This window comes from Nelumbo nucifera, chromosome 7 (assembly GCF_055504915.1).
Source record: "Nelumbo nucifera cultivar China Antique chromosome 7, China Antique-T2T, whole genome shotgun sequence".
In the NCBI taxonomy this organism is placed as follows: Eukaryota; Viridiplantae; Streptophyta; class Magnoliopsida; order Proteales; family Nelumbonaceae; genus Nelumbo; species Nelumbo nucifera.
In genome coordinates this window covers 32,561,885-32,585,238 of record NC_142655.1, presented here as the reverse complement: position 1 = coordinate 32,585,238, position 23,354 = coordinate 32,561,885, and the positions used below count along the sequence as shown (strand labels likewise).

Below are 23,354 nucleotides of genomic sequence, written 5' to 3'. Positions count from 1 at the left end.
AAATCCTAACTAATGTCCTTATTCCTTAAGTTAGAATTTTGTTTTTGTGCCAGGATATTTTTGCTAGGGGAACTGAGACCTCAGCCAAAGCCATGCAGTGGACACTGGCCATGCTCATAAACCACCCTGATATACTCAAGGTCAGAAAAAAAGATAGAGCTAACAGTTGGAGAAACAAGGTTAATCCAAGAATCAGACATCCACAATCTTCCTTACTTGCAAGCGGTCATAAAGGAAACACAAACTATTCCCTGTATTTCCCACCATTGGAAGAAAATGCACAAAAGACTGCAAAATTGGAGGCTATGATGTAAAGAAAAAAAAAGCAGGGTTCTGATAAATCTATATGTAATCATAGGACCCAGACAAGTTCCGGACTGAGAGGTTCCAGATGAAGTCCAGAGAGAACTTACAGAGACAAGAGGAAATCAAGAATCAAAGTTGTAAATTCCTACTATTTGGGGAAGGCGAGGCTGCCCAGGAGCATCACACGCATATACCATCATGCACCTTACAGTTGCCTCAATGGTTCAGTGCTTTGATCGGGTCAATGGAGATGATAATGGCTCAACAGAAGTCAGGTTGGAACAGGGAACAGGATTCAACCTGCACATGGCGCACCCACTACTCTGCTTTCCCATACCTGTAGCCAAATTAGAGACACTCATCGCTACAGTGCTATAAAATATGGAGTTACAGACAGAAGTAAATCTGATAATACGTATACTAAAGATCAGAGTATCATACCATTTAAAGTCAACTTTTATATCCTCATCCTTTTTTTCTTTACTTGCACCCTTTATACCAGTGTACGGAAATATGGATAAAGATCCCACTATTTTATGTTAAATAAAAAAGGAATTGATTTTAGTCAGAATTTAGAAGGGATTTGGCCATTGTAGTCGGCTTTTGCATCAACTACACAACCTAAATAGGTCTAGTTTGTTTGAAATGCAATTTCATTTTATTTGATGTACAAATTATGGGAGTTGAAATGAGTTAAGAGTCCAGATTTTGGTTTAGCCTTGCTATAGGTGTGGCTTAGGTTGTGTTTGACATAAAATGGCTCTAAGTCAAGAATAATAATGGGGATTTGTTGATAGAACAATCCTCAAACCAAATTCATCTGATCCTCTATAATTTTCTGCTTGGATGTGCGTTAACATGTTAGCTTCCTGGCTACTAAATTCAATTCACAAAGACCTTGCCTCAGACCTCAGTATGCTCTGTGTCATTAGAGTCAATCCCCACTCGAGTTCCCATCAAACACGGAATTCAATTGCTGTCAAAGACGCAAACCTGAAGGGAAAAGATAATTATTTATCGATTATATAGTTTATTACGATCTGTAAAAAACGTAAAGCCGAAAATACAGACCTCACTAACGAGGCTTACTTGTTACCACCTTCAGTCCTACTCAATCAAAGAAGCAAATAATGAATGGTTGATTTGTAACTGTAGCACCATTTCACAGTTAAATAAACAGCATTAGTAAGCAGAATTCTATTCTATTCAAATTCCCAAAAGCCAACGATTTACATGACCATTGATCGAACATTATAAGTGAAGAACAAAAATAACAAGAGAGTAATAGAATCGAGGCACAACAGATTCTCCTCCCTCACGCCCTCTCGCCACGAATCCTGCGGGCAAGCTGGATATCTTTAGGCATAATGGTGACCCTTTTGGCGTGAATGGCACAGAGGTTGGTGTCTTCGAAGAGACCCACCAAGTAGGCCTCGGCGGCTTCTTGAAGAGCAGCGACGGCGCTGCTCTGGAAACGCAGATCTGTTTTGAAGTCCTGAGCGATCTCACGGACGAGACGCTGAAAGGGTAACTTTCGGATCAAGAGCTCCGTACTCTTCTGGTATTTTCTGATCTCACGAAGAGCAACGGTTCCAGGCCTGAACCTGTGAGGCTTCTTCACTCCTCCGGTCGCCGGTGCCGACTTTCGAGCCGCCTTAGTTGCCAGCTGCTTTCGGGGAGCCTTCCCTCCTGTTGATTTCCTTGCAGTTTGCTTAGTACGCGCCATCTCTAAGCTCTCTGAGTCTCTGTTCGACGAACGAAAATAGATACACACGACCGACTATCGACTTCTATCGCAGTTCTCTGCTATCTGGTCTGCAACTCTGCGGTGGTTTTATGCAGAAACAGAAACGCGGGAAGTAAAAATTTTTGTATATTTGTGGCCGAATAGAGCGGTACGATTACCGTTCGATTACCAATATCATCGACGGATGAAATTTGCTGAAGGAGATTAACACGGATCGCAATCCCTGGTTTATTTCCGCTTACGCAATCCCAAGCGAACACAGCGAGATGGGCAATTGGGCTTGGGCATGCTGAGGCCTGAGGGTTTGGACAAGTCCAACCAAGTCTCCAATAGGAAACTCAATGGATCCGGCCCATGTTTACACAGATCGAATCCAATTAATGGGCTTGGACTTCGTAGCAGTGTTTTCGAATCGCCATTGACCAGGCAGTCGGCCTGGGAATTATTCAGGCAACCGGTTCTGTTTCATCTCAAATCTGGTCGTTGGCCAAAAAACCTTTGACTTGGTTAATGATCTGTTGACTTGGGCAGTCAAACTGTCGATCCGTTTAACAGTTTTTAGCATTTTTTTATTTTTTAAGTTGGAACAGGTCAACTATTCAAACTGAATGGTCGAACTGTCAATCCATGGTCATAACAGTTTCAGATCAGTCTTTAAAACCTTGCTTTGTAGAGGTTCTAGAGCTGATCCAAACACAACAACAACAACACAGACCGACTAAAATTAGGATTACCAAGAAAAGAAGAAAAAAAAACACACACACACACACAAACAGAACTCCACAGGGGAGGGTGCAAGCGAACACGATCTGACTCTAGACAACCAACCAGCAAACTCGGCTCGACACCAACTAATAAACAAGAAAAAAGAAAGACCCTGCTTGGAAGCTAGGTGAGCTACTCTATTACAGTCCCTATCAAGGTTTTAAATATCAACACAGGTCGATATGTCGGTGCTTTTTTTATGTTTTATTTTTTTTTCAAAACTGGTTCAAAGGGGTCGGTTTAAGTCCCAACTAACCTCAAAACCATGGTCTGACCTGATACAACCTCTGTATAGTTGTATCAAGAAGCTCCCACCACAATATGTATCGGTCGATACGGGCTAATATGCATCGATACTTTGAACCTTGATCCCTATTAACCCAAGAGAAAGAAACATTGATATTCCTTCTTTTAGATAGAAGTAAATATCTTTGGGGCATTCTACATGACCATTCTGAAGAAACTTCACAAGTTGAAAATTTTCTAGGTCCAAATTATTGAGAGCTAGATGAATTGCTTCCTTCATGGCAAGAAGTGGGGAGCTCACAAGAGACTGACTACGTATGTGTTTGGTTTTGTGAGCATTTATGGATAGACTGATTATTTATACTTTTTCACTTAAGCATTTATTTGTACTTTCTCACTTTAAACATTTCTTTTTTTGTTGTTTGGTTAGACTTCACTTTAAACGTTTCTCTACTCTCCACCATCATTAAAGTATGTCACATCAACATTTAGTTTCAAGAAAAGCTGGGGCGTTGGGGGAAACAAGAATTTGACATTTCCCCAAATGCCCCATGCACAAAAATCAAAGTGTTTCAGTTTTCTACCATTTATTTGATAAGCAGTGAAACCAAACAGTTGTTTCATTTTGCTTCATATACAATAAACGCCAATGCCTATGTGGCACTATTTGTGGTGGTGTTTTCTCAATAAACACTCATAGAACCAAACACAACCTACAACAAACAGAAACACATGGGAGCATTTCTCATCCAACCCCAGCTACAACTCCAAAAGTGGCATTGAAGTGTTTGACAAAACTCAAAAGCACCATTAGTGTTGAACTTTATAGATCTGATCTCCCATGGCTTCCAAAAGGGTAAAATACAAAAATCTCCCCAGAAGTTCTTGACAATCATAAAAACCTCCCCTATAGTTTCACTTAGCAAAAACCTCCATTTTATTTTCAAAAAAGTCAACAAATATCTTCCTTCCATGAGTGACCATGACAGAAAACATTTAACGGATCATCTTTTTTTTTCAAAATACATATTTTAGCCTTTTATGAATTATTATACACCTTTTTTACTAAAATACCCATGTCTATATATTATATATTCAGTGCCTTTTCTTCTTATCCCCAGTTTCACCTTTTTTTCTATTTGAAGAGAACTGAAGAGGAACGAACCCAGGAATAACAAACTTAGTTTCCCCTTCTCCGCTACCTCCAAATATCACAAGTCTGTCATCATATGACTCTCACGAGGGGAAGGTGGGGTCCCTTCACATTTGTGTTGGGTCCATTCTTCTGTTCTACGATCCAATGTATGAAGGTCATTTACCTTCTTAGAGCCATTGGTACCCCTAAAACTATCATCCTAATGCCCCACGAGTGCTGCACTGTGGCTGTCTTTTGTACTAGGCTGTTGATGAGTAGTTATAAGGGTGATCCATGCCATTGTTTCAAGATTAAGCATGAGAACATCACTGAAATGCAGCCCTCAACAACAACCCTGAAATTGAAATAGGTAGAAGGAAAAAACAGTAGAAGAAATAAGAATGTATAATGCAAATGGAAGGTGAACTTTTAGTTCTTGGAAAGGAAATCCAGATTTTCTCTATTCCAGAACGATCCTAACTAGGTAATTTGCTAGAAAAAAAAAATAGACCATATACCAGGTTTGAGATGGTTCTTCCACTGCTCGAGATAGGATTTGGCATCTCGGTGCAAGGGTTTGCCCATGCATTGAGAGATGAGGTGCCATTCCTTTGGGCCATATTGTTTAACGAAGGCGCGGAGGAGTCTGTCTTCTTTGGTTGCCAATGTTGCCTCTCCTTCATCTCTCCTAACCAACATATCTCCTGTTGCTGCAGCTTCTTCTCTTCTGAAGAAGACGAAGATAACAATTCACCATCTAAACCCACATTTTTTTTCATTTCCTTTTATCTGATGTAGAATTGGAAGTATGGGCTTTAAGCTTTGGAGTTAAATCAAGAGGGTTGAGACATGACAGAGAAAGAGAGAAGTGATGAGATAGTAGCCAGCGCCAACAAAGTGAGATGGCGACGGGACGAGAGATGAATGATCAAGTATGGTAATTTTCAAATAGGTCAGATGAATGACGTCTGTGGGTAAAAATGTAATTCTACACGATTTCTATCTTGGTCATTGACAGAAGGGAGGTATTTGTTAATTTTTTTGAAAATAGAAAGGAAGTTTTTGTTAAAGTAAAACTACAGGGGAAGTTTTTATGATTGTTAGGAGCTTCAGAGGAGGTTTTTTGTATTTTACCCCTTCCAAAAAGATTGTTGATGACCAAGAACATCAGAATGGAGGGCTATTGGCTTCTCCATCAGAACTACTTTCTTCTCCTCCTTCACATGCCTACTCACCAAGGGCAAGAATATCTGATAGGTTTGGCTCTTCATTATTAAAAATACAATTAATTCTACCCAACCAAACATTCCACAACCATATCAAGAGTTGAGAATCTCTCATTCAGAATGGAGATATTTACAATTAATCTAACTAGGGGTGTTCATTACATGGTCCAAAATTTGTAATTTGATTGTCTGAATATAAAAATAATTTGGTTTAGTAACCGAGTAGAATGAAACTTGGTATCAGGTTGCTAGTTCGACTCAAAAAATATAGAGCTCGAAACTCAACTCCAACTAAATCAAGTATCATGTTTTTTGGTTCAAACTCGAGTCGATACTCCAACTTAATATTAGAAATATTAAAATTATAGATAAGTTAATATTATAAATACTATAAATAAAAATATATTATAAAAATAAATTATAAAGTTATTTATTTATCTATACTATATAAATGCACTTTCTTCCCTTCCAAATTTTGCTCTAAAATCTACATTCATGTTTTTTACAAATTTTTTCAATTTTTTTATTTTAAAACTCTATGTAATTAGACGTGTTCACACATCAGGCTTCCCACCCCCAACAACCTCAAAGTTGTGAGAAGTGAGGAGATTCAGTGACAAATTTCAAAATTCTGGGACTCTTTCCTTCCAAATGAACAAATCTGACTTGTCAAAATTCTTGAAAGAGAAGTTGGAGGGTCTCTGTTTTTGTGTGGTTATGGAGCAAAAGGTGAATCATCACCACCGTCCATCTCAAAAGATACTGCCAGTGCTTCTAATATTGTCACCCCATTAGGTGATGATCCATGCTCCAAAAAAATTGTTTTTTTTTTTGTGTTCATCTAAATTTGATATTTTTTTCTTTAATTGTTTTTTGTTTATTGGCTTTACTTTAATTTGCTATAGAAATGAACACCTTTCCTTTGAATTAGTTTTTTTCCTTTACAAGGTATCATCGTGATTCTTATTGTTATATGCCCATCTTAACATTGTTTATGGGCTTAGAATATAGAGTTTCGAAGTAGAGCAGTTATAGAGTTGTAGCTAGGGGTGGCCATGAGCCGAGCTTATCACAAGCTATTTGAGCTCAATTCGGCTCAATCTAAACCAAGCTTCGAGCACAATATATAGGCTCATTTGCTAATCGAGCCAAGATCAAGACCGATAAAATTCAATTCGTGAGCCTAATCGAGCTTATATATAATAAAAAATGTTATATATAATATTTTTACTTTTTATATATAATAATAACTAGTTTTTGTAATTCTTAATTTTTTATATGTCAAATAAAAAATATTTATATATATATAATTTTTTATTTCTATAAAACATTTAGCTCACAGTCGAGCTCGAGCTTACGAACTTTTGACTCAAGTCGAACTCAAGCTCAAGTCTCTAGCTCGAATTGAGCTTGTGCCTCATACTTTATTGGCGAGCTGAGCTCAAATAGCTAGATTTTCGGATCGACTTGGCTTGAATCCACCCCTAGTCATAGAATTCAAAGACTTGGAGCTTGGATGGACATTCATAGAACAAAGTGCAAAGCACTCAAAACAGGGTATTTCGACGCCATTTCGGTATCCCAGGTATGTTATCATGTTCTTCTAACGTCATTCCAATGTCTACTGGTGTCAAAAACTATTTAAATAATTTAATCCTTAAATTATTTGGGAAACTATCTACATTAGATTCTATTATTAGTTCCTAAAATTATTTAATATTTATTTCAGCAAATATTTATTAATTAATAATTATTTACATAATAGTCTATTTTTATTATTTAAATAAATAATTATTAAATAATCCATTATGTAAATATTCTACCTCACTTATGTATTTTAAAAATGTTCTACTTAAACTAATAATTAACATTATTGAAATAAAAATGTTCAATCAAATAATATACCAAAAATTATTTTAGAATATATTTAAGTAACAATCAATTATGATTTAAATAAATAATTATCAAATAATCAATTATTTATATATTCTACAATCTACCTAACATACTTAATAATTATTTCAAAAAAAATATTTAATTTGAAAAATATTCTACTGAAATTAATAATTAACATTGTTTAATAATAATTTCCCCAAAACTAATAAATGCTCACAATTTTAGACCAATTATTTCTGTTATTTTGAAAATGGTTTATTTATTTGTAATTTATTGGTTTAAAATAATTACAATTTCCCAACATTATCTATTATATTTTTAAAAGTAATTACCATATTCTTCTTTGTATCAAAAAGAAAAGAACAGAGAAATGTATTGTTGTGGAGTTTCTTGATTGTATTTTTTTTTCTTTTTCTTTCTCATTCTTGTACACTTGAAATATATAAAAGAAATGCAAATGAAAACTTCTTTTTAAGTACTTTATTATTCTTTTCTTTTATTCTATGCATTCATTTTTCTAAGTCAGAATCAAAAGGTGTTTTCTACTTTCTTGAAGAGATGTAATTAAGGGGAGCAATTCATATGATTCCCTAAATAGGCCTTACCCAAAAGAATAAAACTCAATCACTTAATTGAGTGGATTGTGTTGCATGAGAATTTCTTAAAATTTTCAGACCAACAATCTTGAAGCAAGTTTGACCATATCTCAAGCAATGTTGCAAATTTTGGAAGCCTCTATTGATGATAATAAGCTTGGTCCTCTTGGTGTAGAGAAGGGCAGTGTGATTTCTCAAAAGAATTTGAAATTTTTATTAATTGAAGAACTGATAGTGAGTTAAATAGATATACATTGGATTAAAGTCTCAAACCTCTTCTTAGACTATTGATGACTTATAGAGAAATTGGGAAGTTGTAGCAAGAAGTTCTATTGCAAGGAACAAACCAATGGTAGCTTGGGAACCTCCTAACAAAGGTTTTATCAAGTTAAACTTTGATGGAAGCATTCTAGGGAATCTAGGTCTGACTAGTATAGGAGGAGTACTAAAGAATAATGAAGGACATATTGTTGTTGCATTCTTAAGCCTGGTTGGAATAAGGGATTCAGTTTTTGCAGAGTTTCAAGCAATCTTGCAAGGAGTACAGATTGCTAGATAGCTAAACTTTGATAGACTGCTCATTGAAGGTGACTCTAAATTAATAGTAGGGTGGCTAAAGGAACTAGAAATAGTGATTTAGAAGTATAAAGATTATATGAAAAAGTCCAAATGGCTCGTTAGAGATATGACAATTTTTGTTCAATGTGAAAGGTGCTCAACAAATGGGATGGCAGATAAACTGCATTTTTCAGGGTCGGTCTTGCACTGAACTAGGTCATATTTTAAACCAAACAAAGAGGGAGATTTATACCTGACATAGATACCACAAATGCAGATCCCAAGGTGGAAGTTCACATCCAAATCAGTCATAAAATCAGCCTACACTGAAGATGGCGTAGTGTATAGGTGAAGCTGATTCAACAACACAATTTTTAGCAAAACTGCAACCCAACTGCTTGGATCGAACTGGGGAAGGTGAGCCTAAAATTCCTCTGAATTTTTCTTGCAAAAATCATAAGAAAACCGACCTCTACCAGTCCTTGAAAGCCTTGGTCATGATAAAGTTTCTTGGAAGACAAAAGAGAAGAAAAAAGAACAAGAGAGAGTGGTGTTTTAGTCTGGCTCGCCCTTTTCTTCTTTTATCTCCTTATGGAGCACTCTCCCAATAAAATTAGGAGACTATCCAAATATAATTTGGATATGGACTCTATTAAGAGATAAGCCTTATACTCTTATGAGGATGGGTGCTTCATACTTATTTCCAAACCCAAATTTGACAGTTGTCATGTGACAACTTGCTTAATCTTATTAATTATGGGCCTTAGGCCCATTTCTTTCAAAGGCTCATGACCCAAGATGTTGCATGGCCAATTTAAGCTTGATTTGTATGGCGTGGGACCCTACAATGACCTCACATAAGTCCACATGGATTCAGCCCATCCTTTATGAAAAGGCTTAGCCGAATTTACCGTTAAACGTAGTGAACCCTTAAGCACATTACCATGGGCTCAATATAGGCCCAACATTTACACCTAAGTGATCATTGAATTCAATCATCCTATGAAGATCTAAGGATAATGAACTTATGTAAGATAAAGCCCATCAGATAATCAGCCTTGTAATGGTCTCTTACACTTAACCTCTCGACCCATAATGATCACAACACTGCCCGACATGGAAGGACCTCTCCCCTAGTTGTAAGGTACAGTGCCACACTCTTTGTTCGGATGGATCTTGGGAATTAAAATATTTTACAAACATTTTTTTATACAGCATATAAATATATTTTGCAAAACCAAATCTCAAACATAATTGAAATCCATTACCGCTAGTTTAAGTTTCCATTAAAGAGAGTGTAAGCCTTATATCACTTTGTTCGACAAAGGGGCCGACCCTATCACTATGGTCACCCATTCAAATGAATTCTCAGACTGTTCCAACATACCCAGGTTTTGACCCTTGATGGATCTCATTGATTGGCATATTAAAGACAACTCAATCCAATAATTAGTGCAATACCATAATCAAGCCTAGGTTACGTGTAACTTTCCAGTTTTTCCCATCAATCTTCAAAGTCTAGGGCATAACTGGAAAATGGTCCGCGTTTAGTGTTTCATCTAAACACACACTGCATATGCTTTGGGTCTAACCCTATCAGCTGAGACAAGCTACCCCAACTTTTTTGGTAGCACATACATTAGTGCCAACCTTGGTAGGATAAACTCTCTAAATCTATCCAACGATTGAAAATATTCTAAACTAACACGAGTCTCATAAGTGTCAAATTTAAGGGGTAATTAAACAGAAACATACCAATATCAACATGAAACAATAATGTGCTTTTGCTCATTTACAATAAATGTAGTTGTACATAATTGGAGCTAGGGGCATGCACTATTTAATAGCAATTTGATGAAATGGAAGAATAAGAAGCAGATAGTAGTGGCAAGAAGTAGTGCAGAAGGTAAATATAAAGCCATGGCACATATAACTTGTGAACTAGTATGGTTGAGAAATCTTTTACAAGAGATGGGGTACTCGATTGGCACTCCAATGAAGCTTTATTGTGACAACCAAGCTATAGTCCACATCTCTTCTAATTCAGTTTTTCATGAGAGAACAAAACATATAGAAGTTGACTGTCACTTTGTGTGAGAAAATGTGCTTAATGGAGTGATAGACACTGCATATGTTAACACAAGAAGTCAATGGGCAAACTTGTTTATCAAATGGTTGGGTTGGGGAAGAGTGGACTATATATGTAACAATCTAGGACTATATGATATATATTCACCAGCTGAGGGGGAGTATTAATGTCGACTATATAGGGGTAATTTAGTCCTTTTATGTTTGATATGAGGTGTAATGTTTAAATTAAGTGATGATGTGTCCCATACTTAAGTAGGGGCATAACTAACCTTTTGTTTTATTATAGAAAATTATAAATATAACCTGGCCGACTAGAGAGAGATTTTTCTCTCTTGTTCGAACCAGTTTCTCCTTCTCTTTTCTTCTTTTATCTTCTATCTCCTCTAGCATGCTTCTATTATTAGTTCTAACAAAATTCTAGTGCATGTCTGAACTTTATCAATGTGCATAATCTAAGATAGGGGGAGAAGCCCTTAGTCGTTTACTTCTCCATGCTAAAACCACTTTGGTAGGAGATTGATTTGATGGAGACTATGGTTTAGGGGTGTACAAAGGATGTTGAAACACATAGAAAGCTAGTGGAAAGAAATCTGGTTTTTGAGTTCCTTACCAAATTCAACCCAAAGTATGATATTGTGAGACAAAATGTTTTGGCGAAAGATGAGGTGACTTTATCCCAGGCTTATGCTATGGTGAGTAGTGAAGAGAGCAGGAGACAAGTTCAGTCTATAGAGCCATAGATGGATCACTATGCTAATGTTGGGATGAAGCCGAAGGTCAACACTAGGAAGAAAGATGTTAATGAATAATGTAAGAAACATAAACATACTAAAGACACATAATGGAAATTGCATCCAGAGCTTATACCTACTAGACTCAAGAATGCAAACAATGAAAATGTAAATGTAGCCACCTGGAGTCTATTGGTAAGGGTGCTCAAGGTTTGGTTAACCAAACTGTGGGACTTTTTTTGGAACTAAACTGGTACTACCAGTTTTTTGAAAACTAGTAATCAAAACTGAACCAAAGCTAACTAGTTAACCAGTTGACCAACTTGGTTAATTGTTAGTTCAGTTCATCGGTTTTTCAGTTTTTTAATTTTTACAATATATATTATAAAAATATATAAATATATAATAAAAATTATAAATATATATTTATAGATATAATGCATATTTAATAATTTATAATATATAAAAAATATACAAGTATATATAAAATATATAGAAATATATGTATACCGGTTGGTTCGGTTAACTATTGATTTTCTATATTGGTTAATCGAAACCAAACTGGTACCTTCAATTTTTTAAAAACACCGAACCAAAACCAAATCGATTTGTTCGGTTTTTGTTACTCACCCCTATCTATTGGTACAACACTACTTCATCAGAGACAATTCCCTCTTCATCTACATATGCCTATTTAGGTATCCGTGCTATTGCGAATCATGTTTCTAATAGAAAAGTTTAGAAGATTTGTTTTGATATAAAACCTGTGTAAGAAAGAGAAAAAGAAAGAGAAGGTTTATTTAGAGAAGAAAAGAGGAAAGAAATTAATGATAATGGGAGAAGCTAAAATTAGGCCTGACCATCCCTTTCATTAACTTATATACTCACAAATAAAAATTGAATACAAAGATAATATGCCCCTAGTTGATTTGGTTCAATATCCTGTGCATGCAAGGCCTGCTAAAAACAAATTCTCAAATCATGCAACCACTGCCAGATAATTTGAAGGCAAACTCCAAATATCAGTTATATCCATGTACCGATCCATGGAAAACATTAGCTTAAATTATCGACAAAAGGCAAAACTCAAGAGAAATGAAACAATGCTGAGAAACTGTTTTACAATTTTTTTATCCACCATAGCAGGAAAAATGGATTAGGAAAATCCTAAATCATAGCTTGAAACTTAAAAACACCCTAACCGGTGAATTGATTTACTCACAAAGCTGATGTGAACACCCAGGCTATGATGAGCAGCGGAACAATTGATGCAGAGAAAGATCCTATACGTGATAGACACCCAGGTCGGATTCTTCACATTACAATTGAAAAACATTTGGAAACAGAAAAGAAAATGGAATCAATAATGAGGTCCAATAAGATTCCGTTCAGATCTACCAATGTGGGACTGAGAGAGAGAGAGAGTCGACTGGGAGAGGAGAGAGATGGAGAGGGCGGGAAGAAGATGGGAAGACGAAATGTGAAGAGGAAGAGGCGTAGGGGAGGAAAAGTGAAAAACCCTACCCAGCCCGCGCCTTTGCTCTAGTGGCAGTCGCTCTGCCTTTTAATTGACTGCCACTAAAAACCGATATTTCTAGCGGCACTCACCTTTCTGCCACCTTAAAAACTGCCACTAGAAATTATATTTTTTGTAGTGAGATAATGGACCGAATGAGCCTTAGTTTCTTTGTTTTTCTTTTAAGTCATGTTTATGACTTGTGTTAGTAGGTAGTGGGCCTTAGTTATGGGCCTGTTCTCTCTTTTTTTATTGTTTTCTCATTGTTGCCTTTAGTGATGGACTCCCTACTAAGGACACTCATGTAATTGTCCTTATTTGTTACAACAAAAGAATAAAAAAGATTATTGGGGTCTGAAGAGAGGTTTAGAATTACTCTCTCTTCTTCTTCCTTTTCTTCCATCTTCTTCCTCCATCACTTCTCTCTCTTCAATCTCCTTCTTTTCTCCTATTTATTTTCTTTTAATTCAGATTATTGCAGGTGTGATTTACAATTCAAACATGATTACAGAGATAGAGAAAGAGATGCAAAGAAAAAGTAAGTATAGAAAGGAAAGCAAAACTTTGCATGAATCAAAATAAATGGATATCTTACCTTTCAAGCTGAATCCAAGAAAGACATGGTGGCCCATGTTGTATACCAGAGAACCCTTTTTGTTACCTTCTTTCAATTCCATTTGCAGCAATGCAAGCAAAGATACCTTGAAACACAGCACAATAATATGCCTAGTCCCAAGGTATTTTAATATCAAGGCTTCATTTTTTGTCCTTTAACATAAATGGTATGTTTTTGTACTTCAATGAGGTCACCTCCCCAAAATCCATTGATGTAGAGTGATATTTGTTTTTCTCTTACCAGTAATCTTGATAGAGCATGATCCATCTTTGAAATGGTTTATGTTAACAGGAGAACTTCAATTTTTGGATGTCCTTTAGTATAAACGGCACATTTTTGTATTTCAATGAGGCCTAAATTCCTCCTCCAAAATCCATAGATTTACACTGATATTTCTTTCTTACCAGTAGTCCTGACACGAACATAATCCATCTTTAAAATGGTGAAACCGAGTAGCATCCCTCAGGATGATTTCTCTTCCCACAACCTTGGTGATAAACCTGATGGCAGAGTGGCAGTCATTACATACTCTAAGGTTCTTCATGATCCTCAATGTTGTATTTTCTGGAGTACTTATCAGCCCAAATGCAATTGCAATCTTCTCACTATGGTGGCTTAATATCTGCTCTTTCACCTCTTCATCAAGATCGTGTAATACTGATTCTGTATCTGGAACAAAACCAATTTTCTTGATCTCCTTCCAGAGTTTTGCAATCATCTGGTAGATTGCATCTTTCTGTGGGTGGAGTCCATCTTCAACCCCAAATATATGGACTTCATTATTTATTATAACCCAACTGAACCCTTGTTCTTTCTTTACTCCCCTATCCTTCATCAACTTCCGGATCTTAGCAGCATCATCCCATCTTCCACATGCAGAATAGACATTAGCTAGTGCCGAGTAGGCCCCACTGTTATTTGGGTCTATACTTAGTAAATTCTCTGCAGAAATTTTTGCCAGCTCTACATTTTTGTGGACCTTACAAGAAGCTAAAAGTGAACCCCAGGCTATAGAATCTGGTTTGATTGGCATCTTCTCAATGAAATGTTGAGCTTCTTCAAGCAACCCAGCTCGTCCAAACAGATCAATCATGCATGCATAGTGGCTTGGGGTGGGATTAATCCTGTGTATGCTTTGCATCAAAGTAAAATAGTTCTTGCCTTGTTCTACCAAACCTGCATGTGTACAGGCAGAGATCACACCAACATATGTTATATGGTCAGGCTTGATTTCGAAAACCAGCATCATTTCAAACAGTTTTATTGCTTCTTCTCCAAGACCATGTTGAGCTAAACCTATGATCATGGAAGTCCAAGATACAGTATCCCTGTTCAAGTGAATCTGATTGAACACACGTCTTGCCCCTTCAATGTTTCCAGCCTTGGCATACATGGTGATGAGGGCATTGCCTACAGAAACTGACGAGTCTTCTCCTGACCTTATGGCATTGGCATGGATCTGCTTCCCATGTTCCAGTGAAGCCAAGCTTGAACAAACACTCAACATGGCTGCTAGGGTGTAGTTGTTTGGCTTGGGTCCTTCATCCACCATTAATCTGAAGAGATCTATTGCATCCTTATTAAAGCCATTCTGCACGTAGCCTGCAATCATGGCAGTCCATGCAACCACATCGCGGTCTCTTAATGAGTCGAAGATCTGTCTTGCAGGGTTTATGTCCCCAAGTTTGATGTAGCCATCAAGTAGAGATGTAAATGAGATCACATTGAGATTGGTGGTCATGCTTTTCTCGACTATTTTTCTGGCAATTTTGACCCCACCAGATTTGGAGTACATAGAGATCAAAGCGTTCTGAACTGGTCCATAAATATTCAGTCCTGTTCTGAAGGTGTAAGCGTGTATTTGCATCCCAGGTTTCAACATCTCAAGATTGGCGCATGCCGACAGAGTGCTAGCTAAGGTGAACTTATCCGGCATTGTAGAAGATTCTTTCAGCAGTCTTGAGAAGAAATGTACTGCCTCTAGATCATGTCCATGCTGATTGTAACCTGCAATCATAGCGTTCCAAGAAACAACATCTCGCTCTGTCATCTGCTCAAATTGGGCAAGAGCGAGATCAAATCGGTCATATTGTGTGTGCAATGAAATCATTGTGTTCCAGCTTGATATGCTTCTCAATCTCATCCTATCGAAAACAACTTTTGCTGTCACCGGATCCCCAGACTTTCCATACATATTGAGAAGGGAATTTGCAACAGGAACGTAACTACTTAGCCCAAGTTTAACAACAAAGCTATGAACCTTCCTGCCTAAATCCAAATCTCCCAGGGCCACACAGGAGGCAAGGATATTTGTAAATGTGAATTTGGTGGGTGGAACTCTAGACCAAATCATCTCTAGGAACATCCAAATGGCATTATGAAAGCAACGTAGTTGGTTCTGACCCACGATCATCGTAGTCCATGAAACCGAGTCGTGATCAGGCATTTCCTCAAAAATCCGACACGCTACATCCATCCTCCCCTGTTTTGCATAAGCCGAGAGTATCGTGTTCCAAGAAAACGTATTCTTCAGAGGCATTTCATCAAATAACTTATGGGCATCAGAAACTGATCCAGCCTTGGCATAGAAATTGATTAGATTGTTCGTTAAGAACACGCCGAGGTGAAGCCCAGTTTTGATAATTCGAGCATGAATCGATTTTCCAGCAATCGGGATGTTCGTCTTTAGGCTTGTCTGGAGGAGGGTTGCGTAGAAATCTGAAGGAGAGAAGAAAGAAGGTGGAACAGAAGGCTCCTTAACACTAACACACATGTTTAATTTAAAGAAGAAAGAAGAAGATCCGTGTAGTGCTCTTAGTTCGAATTTTGGAGCGAATGGAAATTGATGCTAAGGCTACGACTACGAGTAATTAATGCACGTGAAAAAAACTTTGGCTGATGAAGGCCAACGGTCTACACTGTTGATAAGCATGGGTTTGGGGCAAAAGAGTAATTGCATTTAATAAATTTTTATCAAAAAAATAAAAAAGGGTCTGAATGGGTTGATGTGTCATAGGAAAAAACACTCTTCAAGAGACTCGGGCGCCAATAGGCAACAGCCAAAGTATTCTCAATGCCCCTATACTCTCCACGTCCCCAAAACTTGCCACCTGTCTCAATGCCCCTATACTCCTCACACGCACATCGTACCATGCATTGGTAACATCTTCCATACTTATAAGTTATTATTCACGGGAGATGTTCCCAATGCACGGTGAATGTGCACGTGAGGCGTCCCCGTGTGAGGAGCAGATCTCGTTTCCCATCGGATAGGTCCGTCCTTAGTCCTCACAAGACAATGCTCACACCCTTCTCTAATTCTCATAGTCACTTGCAACCAAGGTTTTTAAAATTGAACCAGACAATGAACCGTTCAGGGGTTCGGTTCTTGGGTCGAACGATCTAACTATTCAAATTGAACATACAGTCTATTTTGACAAAAAAATTAAAAGAAAAAATATTAGATGATTTGAACGATTCGAATGCCCAGGGTCAACGATTTGTTGACCAAATGAACAGTTTTTGGCCAAGAGGCAGTTCTAGGGTAAAATGGACTGGTTCCCGGTTTTTTTGGTCCAATTTTGAGTACCGAGGATTGAACTCAATCTCAATGAAAAAGTTAGATTTTAGATTTTTTTTTGGGGGAAAAGTACCTTGCAGCTCATTGCGAAATTCTGAATTACATCCCCCCATAGCCTACTAGTAGCCCTCCTATAAACCGCATCTTGCTCGTGGATTTGGCATTAATCCACGGTCAGGGTTCATCACCCTATAGGGTGGGGCTAAAGTAGACCTGTTCATGGGCCGGGCCGGGCTTTTACTCATCATTAATGGAAATACGCTAGGCCCGACCCGGCCCGACCAACGGGCCTATAACTTGGGCCCAAGCCCGGCCCTGATAAAAAGCTCGAAGCCCGAGCCCGAGCCTGAAGCCCAACCTAATAAAAAAAATTATAATTTTTCCTATTCAAATTAGAATTAAAAATTTATATGTTTTTTTTTCCTATTTGAATGAACAATGGGCCTACAAGATGGTTTTTCCCCTTTCTTTTATGTTTTAAAACACAGTTTTACATTCTTAAATCAAAAAATTTATTCAAATGGACATATAATCACATAACCCATTTTAAGTCTAGTTTTAGGTCGGGCTGGGCCGGGCTATTTTGACAAAACCCGAGCCCGACTCGAATTTATTGTGGGCCAGGCTTTTTGGCCTGAATTTAAGCCTGCGGGCCTATAAACATGTTCAAGCCCGTCCAGGGGCCGGGCCGGGCCGGCCCGTCGGGCCACCCGGCCCATGAACAGGTCTAGGCTAAAGAATTCTAAGCTGGGCTTCAGTAGGCGCTGCCCTGTATTCTTACGATTGTGGTACTTAACCCCCCAAACTTTTTAATTGTAGCAAAGACCCATCCAATTTTTATATTCTCACACGTTGCCCTCACCATTAGTATTCCGTGAGTTAACTTGACAAATGACTCTCTTGCGACTGTTATTATGCACATATTTAAACATTTTTAAACCCCTAAGTTACCCTTATTTCATTTCATGAGACTATTTTTATAGAATTGATAAATTATAACAAAAAGTGGAAAATAGGGGAAAAGTAGGGAATTTCAGAAAATTCAAAAATATAAAAAAAACTAAAGAAAAAAGAGATAAATATAATGAAATACAATTAAGTAGAAAATTGTAGAACATACAACCAAGAAAAAGAGGAAGAAAATAACAAGAAAATATTGAAAACAGAAAAAATAAAACAAAATGGAATTTAAGAAAATATAACAAAAATATAGAAAATTGTAGAAAAAGAAAAAGAGGAAAATACAAAAGAATACAGGACTTTGAATGGGCATTTTAATAATTTAATCTTTACTATCAAGTATGTTAACAAGATAGGGGCAAAGTGTTGGAATTTGAAAGTTCAGGATGGGTCTATTGCAAATGAAACTTTGGGGGGCTAAGTGTCACAACCCCAATTTTCATCAACAAGTGTTAAATGTATGTAGTATATATGTCTTTGGATTTTAAGTTGCTCTCATATATATCCACTTGCTTAAGAGTTAAGACTAAGTTAAACAAAGTTTGTTTTATTCATTTTTATATTAAAACTCATAAAGCTAAGTGAAGGGAAAAGAAACACATTTAATTTATAAACAAAATTAAGTAGCCACAAAACAATCGTTTGTTCTTATAATCATTATTGGCATGTAACTTAGGCCATGTTTGGGAGTGTTTATTCGAATAAACACTTATTTACATTTGGCACCCAACTTTTTTAAGTGCTTATTTTAAAGATTAAACACTTATTTTATATTGGGAGTTTGGTGGTCTTTTTTTTTTTTTTTTTCTAGTAAGAACTTCAATAAGCACTTGTGACTCTTTTTTCCTTCATTTTTTTTCAAAATTTCAAACTATACCCTAAGTTTTTCAAACTTATGTGGGTGGGCGGGCACTCTCTCTCTCTCTCTCTCTCCCCTCCTCTCTCTTTCTCTCTAGCTCAAGGTCTCAAAGATTCCTTTTCAACACTCCCCATTGAACAAAGCTTGCAACTCACAAATATACCCATTTGATCTAACTTTAGAACTTCTCAAATACTACCAGTGGAATCCAAACACCCTTAAATCTCCATCTTCCAAGTCCCACTTCTAATCTCCACCATTTGAACCATCACCATACTAAGATTCTATTTCAATCCCCTCAATGACTGAAACCATTAAATCTAATATTTACCCCTCTAATCCAACTTTAGAACTTCTCAAGTTCCACCAATAACTTCCAAGCAGTCCAAGATTCTCATTCATTAAATCCCACCTCAAAAACATTGCCATTTCCATACCATCAAAGCCAAAATTCCATTTCAATACTCCTTATTGACCTAAACCTATAAATCCCAGATCTACCCCTTTGTCCTAAGTTTAAAACTAATCAAACTACACTAAAGACATCTAGACACCTCTAGATCACTATCTAGAAAATCCTACCTCCAACCTTCACCTTTTACCCATTATCAAACAAAGATTCCTTTTCAACCCTTCAGAATTATCAAAACTTGCAAGCCCCAAATATACTCTTCTAACCAATTACAGAACTCATCAAACTTTAGCAATGAAATCTAAACACACTCAAATCCTAAATTTCCAAGTTCCATCTTTTCTTTTCATAATTTCAGCCACCATTAATCTTAGACTCTATTTTTTACTCTCCTCATTGAAAACCTTTGGATTTTAGATTGCCCACAATAACCAAACATCACCATTCACCTTTAAGCTTCTCTGAAGGTTAACCCTATTGGGATTGATTGCCTTACCCAAGAAGGGGGTGAATTGGGTATAGCTTTAAAAACTTGATTTATTTAAGCTTAACACCTTCCCACATATCTGAAGCTAAGCCATCTTCAAGATTCAAGATAAATTGCAATGGAATAAATTCTTAGTTAGAATGTTCAATGGTTAAATTAAATGATTGATCTATACAATCAACCTACTCCTAAATAACAAGTTGCAACTTTAAACAAGTAAATAATAAAATCACAATATATACTTACAGGGGATTAGTAGTTGAAAGTAATTGTAACAATCAAATATGAAAGCTATTGTAAGTGTTAATGGAGTTGCAGTTAAAGTAAAGAATAAACAATAAATTCAAAAATTTATAGGAAGTAATTGAAGTTGAAAATAGATGAACTTGAAAAGTAAATGATCTTTGCACAAGAAGTGTGTACTAATTTTTGTAGCTAGAGATTTACGACCAAGCACAAGATGGTAGCTATAAAAAAGACCAACTACTTAATAATAATCAACTTGAGATTCAAGTAGTTGAAGAACTACTACCAGAATCTCAAGGACAATTTAATTGTTAAAAATAAATAATATTTTTGAATAATAAATAAAGTAGTAATGTAAACAATTACATAAATGGAAAGCAAAGAAACTAAACGTTAGCAGTTAACAATTAGTAGAAGTTAGTAGTAATGAAATACAAAAACTGCTAAATGTAAAGTTAGTGCAATTAGTAGGGTTAGTGATCACAATTACATCACTCAAATATTTGTATCTTGAAGTTTGAAAGAAAATGAACAAATAAAGTGCACTAACACCAAGATCTTCAAATATTCAAGTTTAAGCGGATAACCGAAATATTATTGAATGTTAGTAGCAAAGAAACTACAAAAACTTGAAAGTAAAGAAAAGATAAAGTAAGAAAAACACAAAGAGGAGGATATAAGATTTTTATTAAGGTTCGGTAGAAATCCCTACATATGTCCTTTACCTTAGACATCTTCTGAGGATTTTCACTAATCAAACCAGCTAGACTTCCTAGGCAATAGCAAAGGCTTACAATTGTAGGTTTCTCAAGGCTTCTACAACTGTAGATAGATTTCTGAGTGTAGTGTTTTCAACCTGGCATTGACCCGACCGATTAAACCATTTGAACTGTTATTGGCCATCATTTTAGTTCTAATTCTAGTAAAACTCAAAATTTGTTAAAAAACCATTTGACTCAACTGATCAAACTGCTGACCCATTTAACCTGATGATAGGTCACAGGTTGACATTAAATATGTATACAAACTTTTAGAGGCCATCACTTTGTGCTCCAATGTCTAGGTATTGCTGTTATGAGTTAGTTAGCACAAATGAAAATGAACTGCAAGCTAAAAAGCAAAAGAAATGAAAAATGCACATGCCTTTATAACCAAACCGCCACTAAGGATATTCACTAATCGACTAAACTTCTTAGGTGCTAGCCATGCCTTTATAACCAGTAGGACTTTTTAAGTGCTTGCAAAACCTATACTAGTTGGACTTATATAGGTGCCAAAACTAATAGGGCTTTTTGGTGCCTACAATACCTTGTAGTTAGGCTTTAATAGAGGTGGTAGCAAGACCTTAAATGGTGTTCAATAATCTGAATGCCTACCTATTTAAAATAACTTTCACTATTATAAAACACAAGAAAGTTTACAACAAGAGAAACCTCTTAATAGGTAGATATAACTGGTTACAACTTAAACGAAATAGTTGCTAGAGTATTCATAGATGCTCAGCTCAGGGAAGAGGATCCCAATAGATGGGTGGGAATAAGCTTAATGGATTTTCAATAAAGCTCACCTCTAACAATGATGAAGCTTAAGGATCTTCTCCAAAAGACTTTAGCTCTAGCTTTTTCTCTTTGAAAACAATTATATATAATATGTACAAGATACGCACAGGTTGTTTTTTCACAAGTCTTGATCAAAACTTGCCTCTTACTATCTTGCTTTTGAGTCAAGTTGAGAACTTCTATTTATAAAGGTTTTAAGAGAATGTGACCATTTTTTAGACGTTGGAGGATTTTACTCTTTTAGGAAATGATTCAAATTTCCTCCAACTTATTAGAAGGCTTTCCAAAATTAGCAATAGCTATTGAACATAGATCTTGGCCAATGCTAGACAAATGATTCTAATAAGACATGGTATAAAGTAGATGGGTTGGGTGGGGTCAAGGGCCAATGCTAGACAAACCTTGAACATAGATCTTGGCTTGGAACCAGATTGACATCAAAACCTAAAATTGCCAACCCAAACCTAACCAAATTTTTATTCAACCCCACGCATTTGCATGGGTTTATTTGATAATTCACTAAAGATAATGATTTCTTCTTTCAGTTTCATCAACATTTTTTCTTTTGAAGATCCATATGGAGAGAACAATTCTGCTAGGGCCCCTATTGAAGATGGGTTATGTTACTTTACAGGTGGAATTATGATTGCAAATAAATCACTGACTGCACTGATCGGAGAAGGGTACAACAGTTGAAGGTTGGCACGAGAGGCTTGGGCATTCTATTTGTGAGGTGTGTCAATTGGGTAAGAGTCATAAATTTCATTTGTCTAATTTGTTTTCAACTTCTCGTGGTCCACTTGATTTAGTACTTAGATGTTTTGGGACCTCCCCTAGTTGTGTCCAATAAAGGATTTCATTCTTATATTATTTTCTTGATGATTTTAGTAAATCTCTTTGGATATTTCTTATGCATAAGAAATCTGATGTGTTTGATATCTTTATTAAATCTAAGAGATATGCTGAAGTGTTATTTTCTACAATAATAGTCTTTTCAACTAGATTGAGGAGGTGAATATAGAAAGCTATCAACATTCTTGAACATACATGGTATATCACCTATAGAAAGCATTGCCATATCATTGAAGCTAAGGTGTTTATGTTGGCTACCTCTTCCCTCCCCTTATCTTATTGGGAAGGTGCGGCTAAGGCTGTAGTTTATTTAATAAATCAGCTACAAAATCCTTAGGCTGTGTTTGGTTGCAATACAAATAAATTTGCACCGATGCAAAGCCATGGCAGTGCAAATGATTTGAGTGTAAGTTCTGACCTATTTTTGTTTCAAATTTTAGATTATTTTATTTGATTGCAGTATAAATGAAGTAAATTAAGTTATAAAACAGAATAAATTAAAATCCAAAACAAAATTAAACAAGAATTTGCTTTTTTACATTTGCACTCCCATGCATTTGTACTAGTGCAAATAAATTTGCACTGCAACCAAACACAGCCTTAGTGGAAAATTTGCAATGAAAAACTTTTTTTGTATCACCTCAGATTATGCAATGTTAAAAACTTATGAGTATGTCTCCTCCATCCAATTCTTCAGCCCTATAACAAACATACGTTTGAATTTCAATCTTTGAAATGCATATTTGTGGGTTAACCAAACACAGCCTTAGTGGAAAATTTGCAATGAAAAACTTTTTTTGTATCACCTCAGATTATGCAATGTTAAAAACTTATGAGTATGTCTCCTCCATCCAATTCTTCAGCCCTATAACAAACATACGTTTGAATTTCAATCTTTGAAATGCATATTTGTGGGTTAAGTTGTACAATTCTCATAGAGGGTATCAATGTTTTCCACCCCGCCTCTACA

The 23,354-nt window shown here is 36.3% G+C and overlaps 2 protein-coding genes across 8 annotated transcripts in view; both read right to left on the bottom strand.

Moving 5' to 3' along the window:
- LOC104598274 (pentatricopeptide (PPR) repeat-containing protein) overlaps positions 1-16,534 on the bottom strand; it is a 52,487-nt gene extending 35,953 nt beyond the window's left edge. For 2 of the 7 annotated variants that reach the window (XM_088891162.1, XM_088891163.1), the window contains exons 1-2: positions 13,409-16,534; positions 414-643 (exon numbers count right to left, since the gene is read on the bottom strand). In XM_088891162.1, coding sequence (XP_088747288.1) covers positions 13,830-16,202 — 2,373 coding nt within the window. In that variant the 5' untranslated portion in view covers positions 16,203-16,534 and the 3' untranslated portion in view covers positions 414-643; positions 13,409-13,829. The other 5 variants (XR_016078416.1, XR_016078415.1, XR_016078414.1 and 2 more) reach the window with 5 other exon arrangements.
- LOC104598273 (histone H3.2) lies at positions 1,493-5,701 on the bottom strand. Its single transcript, XM_088891164.1, has one exon. The coding sequence runs from the start codon at positions 2,030-2,032 to the stop codon at positions 1,622-1,624; it is 411 nt and encodes a 136-aa protein (XP_088747290.1). The 5' UTR covers positions 2,033-5,701; the 3' UTR covers positions 1,493-1,621.
- Positions 16,535-23,354: the final 6,820 nt, after the last annotated feature.